The sequence below is a fragment of the Lissotriton vulgaris genome, chromosome 8 (assembly GCF_964263255.1).
Source record: "Lissotriton vulgaris chromosome 8, aLisVul1.2, whole genome shotgun sequence".
Lineage (NCBI taxonomy): Eukaryota > Metazoa > Chordata > Amphibia > Caudata > Salamandridae > Lissotriton > Lissotriton vulgaris.
The window spans coordinates 635,356,861-635,371,970 of record NC_141696.1 but is presented as its reverse complement, the minus strand read 5'-3'; the positions used below and the strand labels follow the sequence as shown (position 1 = coordinate 635,371,970).

General features: G+C 44.5%; 1 protein-coding gene across 1 annotated transcript in view; it reads right to left on the bottom strand.

Moving 5' to 3' along the window:
* POLA1 (DNA polymerase alpha 1, catalytic subunit) overlaps positions 1-15,110 on the bottom strand; it is a 2,033,948-nt gene that overhangs the window by 1,412,720 nt on the left and 606,118 nt on the right. Inside the window, exons 20-21 of the mRNA XM_086934515.1 lie at positions 7,699-7,874; positions 6,896-7,025 (exon numbers count right to left, since the gene is read on the bottom strand). Coding sequence (XP_086790641.1) covers positions 6,896-7,025; positions 7,699-7,874 — 306 coding nt within the window. The remainder of the gene's footprint in view (positions 1-6,895; positions 7,026-7,698; positions 7,875-15,110) is intronic.

Here is a 15,110-nt window from a genome sequence, read left to right as displayed (position 1 = left end):
ATATAAGGGGGTTCCTCAGGTTCAACTGTCTCCTCTTCTCCCAGACGGGATAAAGCGTCCGCTTTTCCGTTACGTGACCCAGGTCGATATTTGATCACAAAGTCGAAGTCGGAGAAGAACAGGGTCCATCTAAGCTGCCTTGGAGTCAAAGCCTTAGCCGTTTTTAGGAATAACAAGTTCTGATGATCCGTGACGATTTCAACAGTATGTAGAGCCCCCAGGAGATGGTGTCGCCACTCCTCGCAAGCTCTTTTGATGGCAAGGAGCTCTTTATCAGTGATGGTGTAGTTTATCTCACAGGGTGTAAGTTTCCTCGAATAGTAGGCCACCGGGTGGAGCTGCCCTGTGGTGGGATGCCGTTGGGATAAGACCCCACCGAGGGCGAATTGAGACGCGTCGGTCTCTAGGACGAATGGCAGCTGAGGATCCGGATGTCTGAGAATGGGGGCTTGAGTGAACCTCTCCTTCAGGAGCCGAAAGGATGCTTCTGCTCCCCATAGGAAGGGTACGTTCTTCCTCAAGAGGGCTGTGATGGGATGTATGGTCTTGGAAAAGTCTTGAATAAAACGCCGATAATAGTTGGCAAAGCCAAGAAAACTTTGCACAGCCTTAACGTTCTGCGGAGTCTTCCAATTAAGAATAGCTTCAACCTTGCTCATGTCCATCCTGAACCCTTGGGCATCTATAATGTACCCCAAGAAGGCGACTTCTTGGACATGGAAAAGGCACTTTTCCAACTTAGCGTACAACGAATTTTGTTGGAGCTTTCTCAACACGGTCTTCACATGACTGATATGATCTATCATAGTTGAGGAATAAATCAAAATATTGTCGATGTAGACCACGCAATAAGACTCCAGACACCCTCTTAGCACCTCGTCCATGAAGAATTGAAAGGCGGCCGGGGCGTTGCAGAGACCAAAGGGCATTACCCGATATTCGAAAAGGCCGAATTTGGTCCTGAACGCTGTCTTCCCCTCGTCCCCTTTCTGTACTCTTACAAGATGGTACGCTCCCCGGAGATCAAGCTTCGTGAAGTAACGGGGTCCTTTCAATTGATCCATCAGAACTGGAATCAGGGGGAGAGGATAACGGTTCTTTATTGTCATCTTGTTGATGGCGCGGTAATCTATACAGGGTCTTGGCTCATCACAGTCCTTCTTGGCAATGAAAAACATCGGCGAGGAAGCAGGGGAGGTTGAGTGTCTGATAAATCCGGTTGCCAAGTTGTCCTCAATATAGGTTTTCAAATATTGGGTTTCCTTTTCCGTCAGTGCATACACCCTGCTGCAAGGAATATCCGCTCCCAGGACCAGGTCTACCCGGCAATCGTAGACCCTATGGGGTGGTAACTGGGCAGCCTTTTGTTTGTCAAATAACACATGGTACTCTAGGTATTCAGCAGGAAGAACCGTGGCACAACAGAACATCTCGAGGGTGCATGCATTTGCCAAGTAGGTGGCTGGTGAGGGTTCAGTAGCTAAAGGATTTTAAAATGTTCCTTACAATAGAGAGAGTTCATAGTGACGGTGCGGGATGACCAGCTCACAAAAGGATCATGCAGGGTGAGCCATGGCATTCCCAGGATAAGACGAAATTGCGGAGCGTTGATCAGGTGGAATTGTATATGTTCTTGATGATCCACCCCGAACGCCATCAACAGTGAAAGGGTGTGATATACCACCGGGCCCGATGAAAGGACTGTGCCGTCCACCGCCTTCACAGTTTCGGGTCTAAGCTTCTTTTCGCAAGGGATGCCCATCCGTAATGCGAAGTCTTGGTCGATGAAATTTCCAGTGGCCCCAGAGTCCAAGAGGGCATCAATCTGTAATTTGTCTCGAGAAGTAATCCATAAAGACATACTAACATTCATGTGGGCCACTGCTGGATGGAGGGTATTAGCAAGAAAAGGGGAGATCATGGAATACTGGCATCTCAAATCAGAGACCTCCGTCTGACTTGAGATCTTCAGTTTTCCGACTGGTCTTCGGCCTTCATCATGGCCTGGACTCGAGGAAAGGAAACGCGTCCTGGAACATAATTCCGAGCTCGCCATTCCTTGATGAAATGCTCTCCTTTATCACAGTATAGACAAAGTTTAAGTCGTCTCCTTTTATCCTTTTCTTCAGCGGTGAGGGGGCCTCTTATCCCTCCGATTTGCATAGGTTCCGGCTCCTCTGGTGCCTTAGGTTTTTCTTCTCATCCTACTCTTTGTCTTGCTAGGGGATAGTAGCCTCGGTTCTCCCCCCTATGTCTATCCCCTTTTCTTTCTAGCAAGCGATGATCTAGGTGGACGGTCAAGTCAATGAGCTCTGTTACAGTTGTCGGTAATTGTACCACTTGGGCTAACACGTCCATCAATTCTCCTCGTAAACCCTGATAAAAGAGGGAAATCCGTTTCTCCACAGGCCAGTCAGTTAACTAGTAGGCGATTGAAGGTGGTAATATAAGACAAAAGATCTTGCGAACCCTGTCTCAATGTCATTATTTCACGGTCAAGAGTTAACATGTGAGACTTTCTGTCGAATAATTTTCTCAACTCGAGACAAAAATCGGGAAAATTATGTAACACTGGGTCATTGCGTTCCTATAAAGGGATGGTCCAACTTGACGCATTCCTCCCCATGTACGACATCATAAACGCCGTTTTTGCTGCTTCATCCTGGAAGACCGCTGGCTTGCACAAAAAAAGGAGACGGCACTGATTAAGAAAGGTCTCAAATTTTCGAGGGTCCCCGTAAAACCTCTCAGGAGGATCAAGAGGTATCCCAGTGTTCTGGATTATCTGAACCGTAGGTACGGCATCTGTGGTTGTAGGTGGAGTAGACGTGGGTACAAAAAACCCCCCTGGCCGAGACGAAACAGGTGGGGGCAATGTGGCCAGCTTGAGTAAGGGTCTCACCCCTGGTTCCTTAGTTGCCAAATCAGACAACTCCTTGCGCATCAGGGAAACCTCATGATATAACGCTTGTTTCTCTGCACGAGAGGTTAGGACCTCCTGTCGTAATTCCGAGAAACTGTCCAATAATGTAGCAAGGGTAGCATCGGGATCCATCGTCCAGGCTGGGCGGTATTCTTGGGCTTGAAAATCTGTCGTGATTGTAAGCAGCACAAGAACTAACGCGCGCCACTAACGTTATGCATATGACCAGCAGAGACGATCGGACGAAAGTCCCCTCGACTTGTCCCAACACAACACCCAGCAGTGAAGTTACAGCCACTTTCTGAGCGTGTATTGCAAGAAGCATGGAGGTGATATGGTGATAGAAGATTCGGGGTTTGCTGCACTCTCTTCTGGGTCTGGTCTGGGTTATCCGAGAGATCTCGGTTGAGGAACGTACTGCAGCGTGGGGAGACAGAGAGCAGGAGTGAATACCTCACCTGACTAGCGTCAATCCCCCCTGTCCCTTGGTTACTACACTTACCAAAGGCAACACTGTATGGTTCATACCACGTTATGGTGCTGTACCCGCATCCGAGATAACTGGATACTTGTAAAGGGAAGTATATAGTCACTTCCCTCAATAGTGAACGTTGGTTCCAGAGAGACTCTTCTACCCTCCGGCTCTGAAAGGTACTTATTGTTACTGAAACGTGGCGTTTCTTGCCCACAATAATTCTTGGGAACAATAAGATGGCCAAAGTATCAAGAGAAGATATGCAATCTATGAATCAAATACTTCTCAAGTCGGGAAACTCTAGTGCGATAAAGAAACTTAGGATGCGCACTACACGGTTTGAAATCAAGAACGTAAAAGGTTTTAAACGAGCCCGTTCTTCCTTAAGAATACTTGCAGCAGGAAAACCAGCTTCTCCTCTGACCTCGCAGGCTCTTCGTCGGCGCTGGGCTGTAACACTGACCTCGCAGGCTCTTCGTCGGCGCTGGGTTTCTAGGCAATAAATCCGGCGGGGACAACACCTTCCGCCATTACCAGGACTGCAAAAACAATTGTCAAGCACCTTCCTGCTGCAGGGGAGGAGCCTATATAGGATCAGCCCGTTTTCCAGCCTTTCAAAGCCGCATGGCCTTTTGGGACATGTAGTCCGTCTGGAGAGGACGCTCTTATCGACGTCTCTTTCTTCTGGCTATGGTGGCTAGAGAGATCGCGACAAACATGAACAGACAGTGAAAACATAAAATTGCAACGGACTGTAGCAAGGCCAGTTGTCTCATAGAATAACATGGAGTCTCACTAGCAATCTTGCTAAGTTACGACTTCCATTTGGGACCACCAAAGATATTACTCGAAGGTATCAAATTAATGGCTACATTAAACCAGACTCATTGCTGAGATAGAATTTCAGGTACATTTTAATAGAAAGGGGACTTCAAAAGTCACTACTTTGTTGCCAAAAACTTTGGTAGCTGTTCCTGTTTATCTGCAACAGTTGTCACCCGAGACATCAGGCTGCCCAGCAATTAGAAATCATGAAGTGAAGCCACAAACAGGAAAAAAGTATTGCTAAACGGAGGGGGTGTGATCTCCTCCAGCAGGAGGACTGCCAGGCAGTGGCCACAGATGATCCAGGTTCAAAGAGGCTGCTGCCTCAGTGAAGCAAATGGCAATCACACCTTCACCTGCCCACTCTTGAGTAGGCAGAAAGGCTGGCAACTACTCCCTAGGGGGAAACTGTTACAAAACCGGTTTTCCAGGAGGAGTGGCTCATTATGCTAGGTACATCTCAGGGGTCTGCCCAGGGCTTCTCACAGGGGAAGAGGGCTTGCACCATCTTGGTTTAGGGTAGAGAAGGGTAACCTGGGATTGTCGGAGGGCCAAACCCCCCCAGAAGTGAAATGAAGGGGAAACTATAGCATTGTGAGAACTATTGCCTCACTGTCTAGCGAGTCCTCCCCTTACACAAACAATGGCATAAATGTGGCACCACAGACCCAGTCATCAGGCTATTATTTTTAAGATTTTATGACTGTGCATGTATTTAAATATTGTATGTGCTCGCCTCTTTTATGGATATGTTTTTATCCGAACAAAGCAAATTAAAGATCACTTCTGGACTGGCAAGAAGACAGAAGGACTGCCCTGCTGCTCCCTGGACCCAGCACTGAGAGGCTGAAACAAAGACTGGATTGCACCTACTGAACCAGTGGAACACACAAACAGTAATCGGCCAGTAGTGGACACTAGTAGAAAAAACATCCATGTGTGCAAGGACAGAAGTGGCTCCAAAGGCTTTCTGGCTAGCCTCCTGTTCAGCACCAGGGGTACAAAAGCTAAAGAAAACCTGCACTTGTGAGAGCCCCCATCAACTGCCCGCTGTAGAAGTGCCTGCTAGGAGGCCGAGCCCAGGCCTACCCAAGGTGGCCCAAGTCCGTGGGCCTGTGGTTATCGCTAGAGTGGACCCTGGTCCTCTTGCAAGAGGCCCTAACCATTGGACAACTGATTGAGAACACTGTAACCGGAGACCAGTCAACCAGTGGCAACTGGACCTGCACTACACTTAACTGGGGCATTAAGTGAGATAGAGTCCCCAAGGTGAAGGAGACACCTGAAATTTGAGGACCAAAGGTTTTCTCCAGGAACACTCCTTGCACCTCTTCCACATCTTCATCATCCTTCGCTTCTTCTCAGCATTCTCAATCCCCGCATAAGGACCACTTATTTGCTTGAATCACAATTCCAGTAAAACCTTCTGTGAGAACTCAGACTGCTGGGCAAGACAGGTAACCGCATCACCGAACCAAAGTGGTACCAGTCTCCATACCTGTTGTAGCAGTCCAAGAGTATTGGTAGTCATTCTAGCCCATGGGCTCAGGAACCAATGATTAGAAAAATGTATTGAAACAGAAGAATTTCCTTACCTTTTAAAAATCATATCTCCAGTTCCCCTAGATAGATTTGTCACCTTAGTGTATAGTTCGAGATAAATGTACACTATTTTTATAGATTGTGTTGGATTTTTATTGTGTCATGTTTTATTTACGGGTTGTTTTAGTACTTCTAAATGCTTTACACTGGTTTCTTTGATTAAGGCCGACAGCTCTACATCACAGCTATGCAGGACTGAGCCAAGGCCTTCTTAAAGAAACCTAACTGGACCGGGTGAGGATTCCGACATTACTTAGCAAGGTCTCACAATCATACCACATAATAATCCACTTTCCTACAACAATGAATCCACATACACATCGGCACAAGCATTTAGGTGCTACACTGAATTGACCTTTATCAGAGTGGGGCTGATAGGTTACACACTCTTTTCAGGGACTCGATAAATGTCTGGCAAGGACTATTCGCAAAAAAAGTATGCTACTACGACTGCATCAATTCAACAACCCAGGACACTAATAGTAGCACCCTGTTGATAATAGAGTATGCTTAGTGCAAAGGTCCAGGTCTCAGAACCATTTCTGGTCCTACGCATTAACATGGACTTCCCTAGACCGGTTAGCTCAGCTAACTGCTAACTGCAAGTGTGCGATGCAGAGGACATTCTCGCCCCAACAATATACTTGAATTTAAGAACTACAAAAAAAATTAACTATGTACATTGACTTAACTGCTTCTTAACATTTCAATTGATAAGCTAGGCTATTTTAAAGCAACTGTTACTTAGGCAACGGATTATTTTATTTATAGAGTTATGAACTTGAACATTTCAGTATTTGCTTATTAAATGTTTTCAATTCTTTTAAACCATTAATTCTGGATAGCAGTTATTTAGGTTCTCTTTATACAGAATACTTTTTTGCAAGTTTGTGGCTCCCATATCCTGATAATGGTAACACCCCGTTTGAATTCGGTCATGGCAACAATCATTAAGAAACCATTAAAAATAGAACTTTGTTATTAAAGTAGATTTAAGGTTACAGAAGGCACTGCTAAAAATATTCAAAATGTTAATGGATTAATTTAATTAATAGGAGGTCAAACATTACCATGACATTCCCTGCAATATTTGTGATTTGCAGGGCAAGCGGCAAGACATTCAGCTCACACATGATTTGCAAGATAAATTTAGCATCCATCCAAGTGTGCTCCAGCATGTCGAGGAGATGCGGAGAATCACTATAAAGGAAAGAACATTCTTAGTGCAACTAAAATGAAGCAATGAATAATCGGGAACAGCAAACAGTGAAGTGGCAACATGCAGTTAAATACGGGAAAGCATAGTTCAAATCGATTTTCTTCTGTCAACATGAAGTTAATATCTTGAATTTAACTATCAAGTAAAACAATGAGCCCTTTACAGACTTTCCTCTGGAAATTTACAATGGATGTTTTTAATACCTAAACTACTACAATCACATGTACTGTAAACCATCACACTTGGAGAGGCCTTTATTCTACATTTACATGGCAATATTCTCGGGAATGAGTGGGTCATCGACCATACTTTTTTGTCCATTATATACCAGCAGGTGGAAGTTGCTCATGTAAAATTCAAAACTGCCTTAATAAGCAACTATTTATCGGTGAAAATTGAACACTCATGTGCAGTTATTTCGCTCTAAAGACGGGCAACAACTCACGATTATTAATGTTCAATGAGTAGATGATGATATACTGAAAAAATGTAAGGTATTTTGGAACTTAAAAATAAACTTACGATACCTCGCAATCAAATTAAAAGATGGTATAGAAAAATTAAAAGTCCCATTTGCAATTTCTCAGCACCTGTAAATAGTTGCCAGAAATGTACACGGGAGAGTACTTTAACGCTACAAGGAAAGTCCAATACCTGTAGGAGTTGCGGATACTTTCTGCTGACATGACAATCCTCTCAGTTTTCAGAATTTGAAGGACAAGTTCAGACAGGTGGTAACTCTTACACCGAATCAGCTCTTTAGCGGAAATTTGCACATCACAGATCATTCTACCACAGGCAGCATTCCTTTCAGCAAAGCCACTCCGGCCCTTTAAAAAACAAATTGTGATTTAAACATACTGTTGGAACACACACTGCACCCCTTAAAAATGGTATGAAAAGTTTAACGGCATTCAAAATCTTTATACATATCAAGTTACACACAGAAATGACTTCTCCTGGTACAAAAAAATGCATACTTTTTTTCTCCAAAAATCCCATCAGCAAAGAATAATGTTTTTTTAACCATAGCAATTCATCTAGGAAATATTTACTTGAATTAAGTTGTTCAGACCTTCTCAGCACTAGCCAAATGTTCAAATTATATTTCATTATAAACAATCCAGATCAAAGAAAAATAGCCAAATAATTTTGGCATACTAAAATGGGCCGTTGCGGTATTTCATGTACATTTGAATGGTCAAAAGGGATTTTTACTAATTCCGCCAATCAATATACATTCCAGACAAGCATGTCTTAGTTATTAATTTAACTGGTCGCCTTTATTACAAAATATTATCACCAATATATAGCATGCATCCTGAGGTAATAGAAATTTTCAGGTAGCTAATGTGTCCCCCACTCGCACCCCATCCATGCACCCATGTTCCTTGTATGTCGTGTAACTTCTTTCCCGTGCATGCCAGAAAGACGCATATGCATTTGCGTCAAACGTTAACATGTCAGCTATATAATTCTCCAAGAAAATCCTGTTAATTAGGCTTCTAGGCCTATGGTGCCAACGTCTTTACATGGTACACTTTTGAATCTCGCACATGTTTTCTCTATGTTGCCTGGTTCAGTCGAGCTAGGCCCTTAATTGAGGCTTCATAGTCTTTTCTGTCTCTGAAAGCTGCATTTTAGGTATGCATCCCTGACCTCTGCCTTACTTCCTGCCCAGCGAAGCGGTGCCCGGCTCAGCCTGGCCTTCCTGCCAAAGACAGTATTTTGCCTTCAGTTATCTGCTCAGCCTCCTCGAAAACACATTCCAGTCTAGTGAAATAGGTAAACATATTCCCGGCTGCAGAGCAAAGGGCCCGGCCTTCCTGTCCTCCTTGCAAGTGATTTACAGTACCCGTTACCATGGTAGGCCCATGGCCCCGTGCATTGCACCAAGACGCGTATGCACGCACTAGCATCCAGTATTGAACGGCCTCTGCTCGAGAGACCTTTTACTTCCGATACTGCATCCTCCAAACACAAGATACCAGATATGCCATAGGTACAGGTCGTTCTGACATCCCAGACACCAGTCTCCTCTACTAGTGCTAAAGTCAAAGCCCCCAGTTCTCCCCAGTTACACGTCATGCTCAGTTGCGCGCGCATCTAGGCCAAGAGTTTCTGCTGACCCTGCAGGAATTCGCTATGTATCCACCCACTTATGACACTTTTTGTGACGTTTCTCTGACATGTCAGGTACACGCCCATGTGTACGCCTTTTTACACGCCTCTTGTTACGCACATGTGTTCTTATCTTCTACTTTTCACTAGTTCCGCCTACTGCATTCATTTCACTCTACTGTTTTACTATATATAATGTGTGTTGTTAATAAAATGTTGAATGTCCCTTCCTGAACCTTAGTGGTGATGGAACATGATATCCTGTTCCTCGAGGAGCATAATTAAAGCCCGTATGACTCAGATACCACGGACTCTGCCTCTCATTTGATTGAGCTGTCCTTTATTGATATTTAATGTATAGAAAAATAGTTAGGTAATTTTATTTACCACATAATCTGGCGCCCGAATAGGGACCCCCCCTTCCCCACTCGCCGGCGATGTTACGCAGGCCTTGACCCCTTCTACAGCCGTGACGGATCCTGCGCGCACCTGCGGGTTTTCCTGCTATCTCCCTCAGGCCGACGGAGGAGACGGTGACTGCGGTCCGGCATCCAGACGAGGCGGTGAGGAATGCGGAGGATCCCGACCAGAGCCCCAAGCCGAGAGAGCAAGGTCCGAGGTATCCGGAGGCCCACCTGTTCCGAAGCGCATGCGTAGGAGAAGTCGTAGCAGTCCAGTCCAGTCTCCGAGGCCTTCAGTTTCTGCTTCCCGGTGAGTACCGTTGTTGGGAACGCATATAGACGGGTTCATTAATTTGTGCCCGGTCAAGACAGGTCTGGGTACACAGACCTGGTCCGAACGTGTTCACTTAGGTGAACGCGGTATGACGTGTCTCTTTATGGGACCGGTATTGTCTGCACTGTTTTAGCAGTGCATCTAGTAATCCAGTATTCTAGTATTGTTTCTCGAGATTTCCAGAATATATGTTTTCTATGTACCAGGTAATATCAGTCTGAAATGTTTCAATGTGTTTGAGGTCGTGGTATGAATGATTGTTTGCTATTCATTACTGTGTTTGTGTTTTCGTTCAAGTCAGTTCAAATATGCCACTGTTCTCGAAGTTACGTCAGATAGGAACTAGGAAAGGGATACTCGAGGAAGCAGTTCCGGTCCCGCCTAGGGACACTCCAGGACATTTTATGTACCACAAGCATGGCTTAGATGCCATACTGTACCTAGACTTGTGGGCCGATTATACTAGGGATCTGGAAGAGAAGTATAGATGGCCTGTCTCAGGGACATGGGATGCTGAATGCATCATGAGAGTAGAGGAAGCATTATGGAAGAAGAAAGCCAGACAATCCCAGAAAGATGCCATAGAATTATGGCGTACAGAAGCGCATAGGAGAACAGAAAAAGAAATCAGAAAAGCAGAGAAAAGTAGAGAAGAATCTGAAAAAGCTAAAGAAAAAGAGTTACTAGAAGAAGGTGAACGAGTTAGAATAGAACAAGACCGACAAATAAATGCCCTTATTACAGGCATGTATCCTGTTCTTGCCGAGGGCCTGCCCAGGGCGACCCCGGAAGTACCCTGTACCTTGCCAACACCATTGGTCCCGACTAAAATCAGTCATAAACAGACCGCAGCAGATATTTTCCTTTCTTCCTATTTAGATGATGTAGTTCCAGCCTATACCAATGTTCGCATACCACCTGTTAATAATGTACAGCAACCTATTCAGCCTATTCAGCCTGTTCAAGACACGTTACCTCCACTCCCTCAAGACTCGACGCCCCCACCTGTTGTCACTACTCATCCTGTCACTACTACTGTTACTGTTCCTCATGCTGTCGGTCCTACCAATCCTTTTGCTACACTGACCACCCAGAGTCTGCCTACATTACCTGCACCAACTTTTCAAGCTAGGACACCAGTAATATCAACACATCTAGTTGATGGTTATGCTTCCGCTTCAGGAGGCGCCGTAGGAGGCCGCCCTGTCACCCCGCCTCAGGTAAAACGAATGACGCTTAGAGAAGTAGCATTACAACGTACACCCAGAGCTGCGACTTTCGCATCCCTTAGACAGTACATTACAGATTGTAGATATGATCCAGTACCAGGTGTAGAAGATATGATGATATTTTCATTACGTTTACGACGTGTTACAAATTATTTGGTTCTCTTACCAGAAATGAATGACCATTTAGACAACATATATCATTTTATTAGAACAGGGGAAAAACCAGAATGTATTCACGAGGCTATGGCACATCACAAGGTTGAGACACTACAATGATCTTACAGTTTTTGATAAATTGTTTGATAAGGGAACGAGATCGGCCAAGTACAAGCAAGGAAGAGATGAACGTCCTGATCAATTGGAGTAACAATATAGCTGATGGTAGACATGATAAACAAAGTTGTATAGAAGCCATGTACAGAAAGATTCGTAAAGAAATTCTAGACATACATGAAAGGGACAAAGCAGCGAGAGACGACGAGAAAGCAGATAGTGACGTCACTGAGGACGATGATATAGACACAGGAACACAAGACGGAACACGAGGCAGAATAGCGTACGTAGGTAGTGCAAGACCTTTCGACAGACCCATTTGCCTAGAAAACAAGAAACGTTTCCTTTCCCCCATACCAGAACAATGTTCTCTTGAACATGTATTCCAAGCCACCGATAAAATACTGAAAGAAAGAATAGGTTACAGTGAACTTAGTACCATGCATGACCAGGAACTAGCACGGTCAGCAGTACAATGGGCTGGAAATACTAGTATATATAAAGAGGATTCCGTAGCGCAAACATTTTTGAATCTTTCCCCAGACGAACAGCGACTAGCTGGTCTAGGTACCGATTTAATTAATATCATTCTAGAACAACGCCACAAATACAGAACTTTCCTGACTCCACATTTTGTTCCTGTTCCACCCCAGTAAGACAACCATTTTACATAGACAGACAGAATCCCTTACGAGAAGTTCATCCCGTCCTGACCCCAGGGGGTGAGCTTCAGCGAGTATTCGTATACGCCCCCCTGACTAAAATGGAATTATTGGAAATGAAGAAATTAGTGCCCTGTCATGATAAAGACCCAGCAGGGTTTCACCGTGAATTAAAAGACATGCTACTCATGGGAGATTATACGTATTTTGACATTCTTAAAATGTTAAAGGTATTGTTGCCTGCTGGCATTTACGAAAAACTTAAAGAAAAAGAATGGGAGGTGGGAGATAAAAAGATTACTTGGACTGAATTAGAAGACGAAGAAAATAGGCGAGTCCCAGGTACAGGTCTTGGGGACAAAGCCAAAGCATTACCAGGATTATTAGTACAAGTCTTGCCTAGGTTATTGACAGTTAAAAAGGAAGACTGGGATGCAATCTCAGCCTGCAAACAGAAACCAGACGAAGACACTAGTGATTTTTATTCCAGATTGAGAAATGTTTCATTATTAATAGTGGCTTGAAAACAAGTAGCGAATCATATCCACATCTTTTTGTGACCAAATTGGTCGAGAATTCTTTACCCCAGGTTAAGAACAGAGTATTGAAAGTTGAGAGCACATGGCGAGCTAATACTCCTTCCCAAATGTTACAGTACCACCAGAACCGAATTAGAGAGGAACACGAACATGAACAGAGACGTATGAAAGATACGAAAATGAAAGTACTAGTTGCCCAGTCCGTCCCAGCAGACAGTCAGAAGAGGGGTACGACACAGACTAGTAACCCTGCAGCTCCTGTTAAAGGGAATTGCAATTACTGTAAACAGCCAGGTCACTATATAAACGAATGTCTGGTTCTGAAACACAATATTGCTACAGGCAGGACGAAAGAAAGACCGCGTCTACCTAGACCAGAACATGTTCCCCAGAATATTCCACAAAACATGCAACCTCCACAGAATGCACAACAGACAGTAGCTGTACCCCAGCCCCAACCCATTGCTGCCACGCAACATGTCACACAGCAAATGTACCAGTATGCACAGTCAGAGTACCCAGATTATCAGCAGTATTCATGAAATAGCCTAGAGAGGGAGGTTGGCTTGCCCCTTATCGAGGTTCCTGTAGATCAAGAGGGTCCCTATGTACATAGTCAGGTATTAGGGAAAGACAGAAAATTTTTGATTGACACAGGGACGAGCAGAACTACCATCAGTCACGACGAGGTTCCAGGGGCACCCCTCTCAGGCTCACAGAAGGTTTCCCTTGGATTTTCAGGAAAACCTATTGTTAACGAAGTGTCAAAACCAGTTCCCCTTGCAGTTGGTCCATTGTCTCGTACTACAGACTTGTTACTTACGAAATCATGTCCTGAAAACGTGCTTGGTATTAAAACATTGAAAGCATTAGGAGCAGTGATATGTTGTTCTCCGGAAGGAGTGAGATTGTTTTTACGTGACTTCAAAGGTCATTATGTGTTGAGAGAATTTGATCCAAGATTGCAGAATGTACCACAGCATTTATGGGCGCAAGGTCCAACTGATGTAGGTTGTATGCACATTACACCCTATCGTGTCACTCTCAAACAAGGTGTTGTACTGCCCCGAATCCGACAATACAGATTGCCACCTGAGGCTGTAGCAGCCTTACTGAAAATTATTGACGAGCTCATGTCTCAAGGAGTAGTTGTAGAAACTGACTCTAATGTATGTAATTCTCCAATCATTCCGATTCTTAAACGAACTGACCCAAATGCACCACCAGTCTACCGATTGGTGATCGACCTTCGAGAATTAAATAAATGTATCATACCCCAGTACCCAGTTGTCCCAGATATTTCTTCACTATTGACTGCCATTGATTCCGAAGCTGCGTTCTTTACTGTAATCGATCTCAAGAACGCCTTCTTTAGTGTCCCCAATCATCCAGAAAGTCAGTATCTTTTCGGATTCTGTTTAAATGGCCGAAGCTTCAAATTTGCACGTGCACCTCAAGGGTTCACAGAAAGTCCTAGTATTTACAGTCAAGCTCTGAAACAACAACTAGATAGTATTCACTTGCCTACTGACACTGCACTTCTGCAATATGTTGATGACTTGTTAATTACAGCACAGACCGAACGTGACTGCGAACGCGCATCACTGACAGTCTTGTATTTTCTGGCCGAAAAGGGGCATAAAGTGTCCCCTTCGAAGCTACAATTCTGTGCCCAGCAAGTGGTATACCTTGGACACTTGCTGTCCAAGAGGGGTAGACAGTTGACACCAGATCGTATTCAGTTAATTGCACATCTGCCACAGCCCAAGACACAAAAGGAGGTATGGGCCTTCATTGGCCTCACTTCTTACTGCAGACAATGGATTCCACAATATGCATATCTAGCCAAGCCACTCATACAGTTAACAACACAGGAAAGGCAGCGACTTCGACTGTCCTCCCTTGGACTCAGGAACATACACAAGCTTTTAATGACTTGAAGAAAGCTTTATGTCAAGCACCTGTTTTAGCGACACCATGTTACAGCAAACCTTTTACACTTTGTCACAGAACGCGATGGCACAGCATTATCTGTTCTCACACAAGATCAAGCAGGACACCACAAGCCTTGTGCTTATTTTTCTAGTACATTGGATCCAGTAGCCCAGGCTTTGCCTGCGTGTTTAAAATCAGTAGCAGCAACAGCTCTAGCTATCAGACAAAGCGATTCAATAGTATTAGGACATCCTCTGACAGTACAGGTTCCACACTCTGTGGAAGTTCTCCTAAACCGAACCCAGACTCAGCACTTGACCATAGCACGACTGACAGGTTATGAACTGACACTGTTCCAGCCACACATAGACGTTGCAACATACTCAACCCTGCCACATTGTTACCCTCCATTACAACTGATCCAACACCACATGACTGTGTAGAGGTCATTAATACGGTGACAAAGCCCAGACAAGACTTGACAGACATTGCATTGCCCGATCCAGACCTGACACTTTACGTGGATGGTTCATGTATGAGAACAAGCACAGGAGAGCTAGTAGCCGCGTATG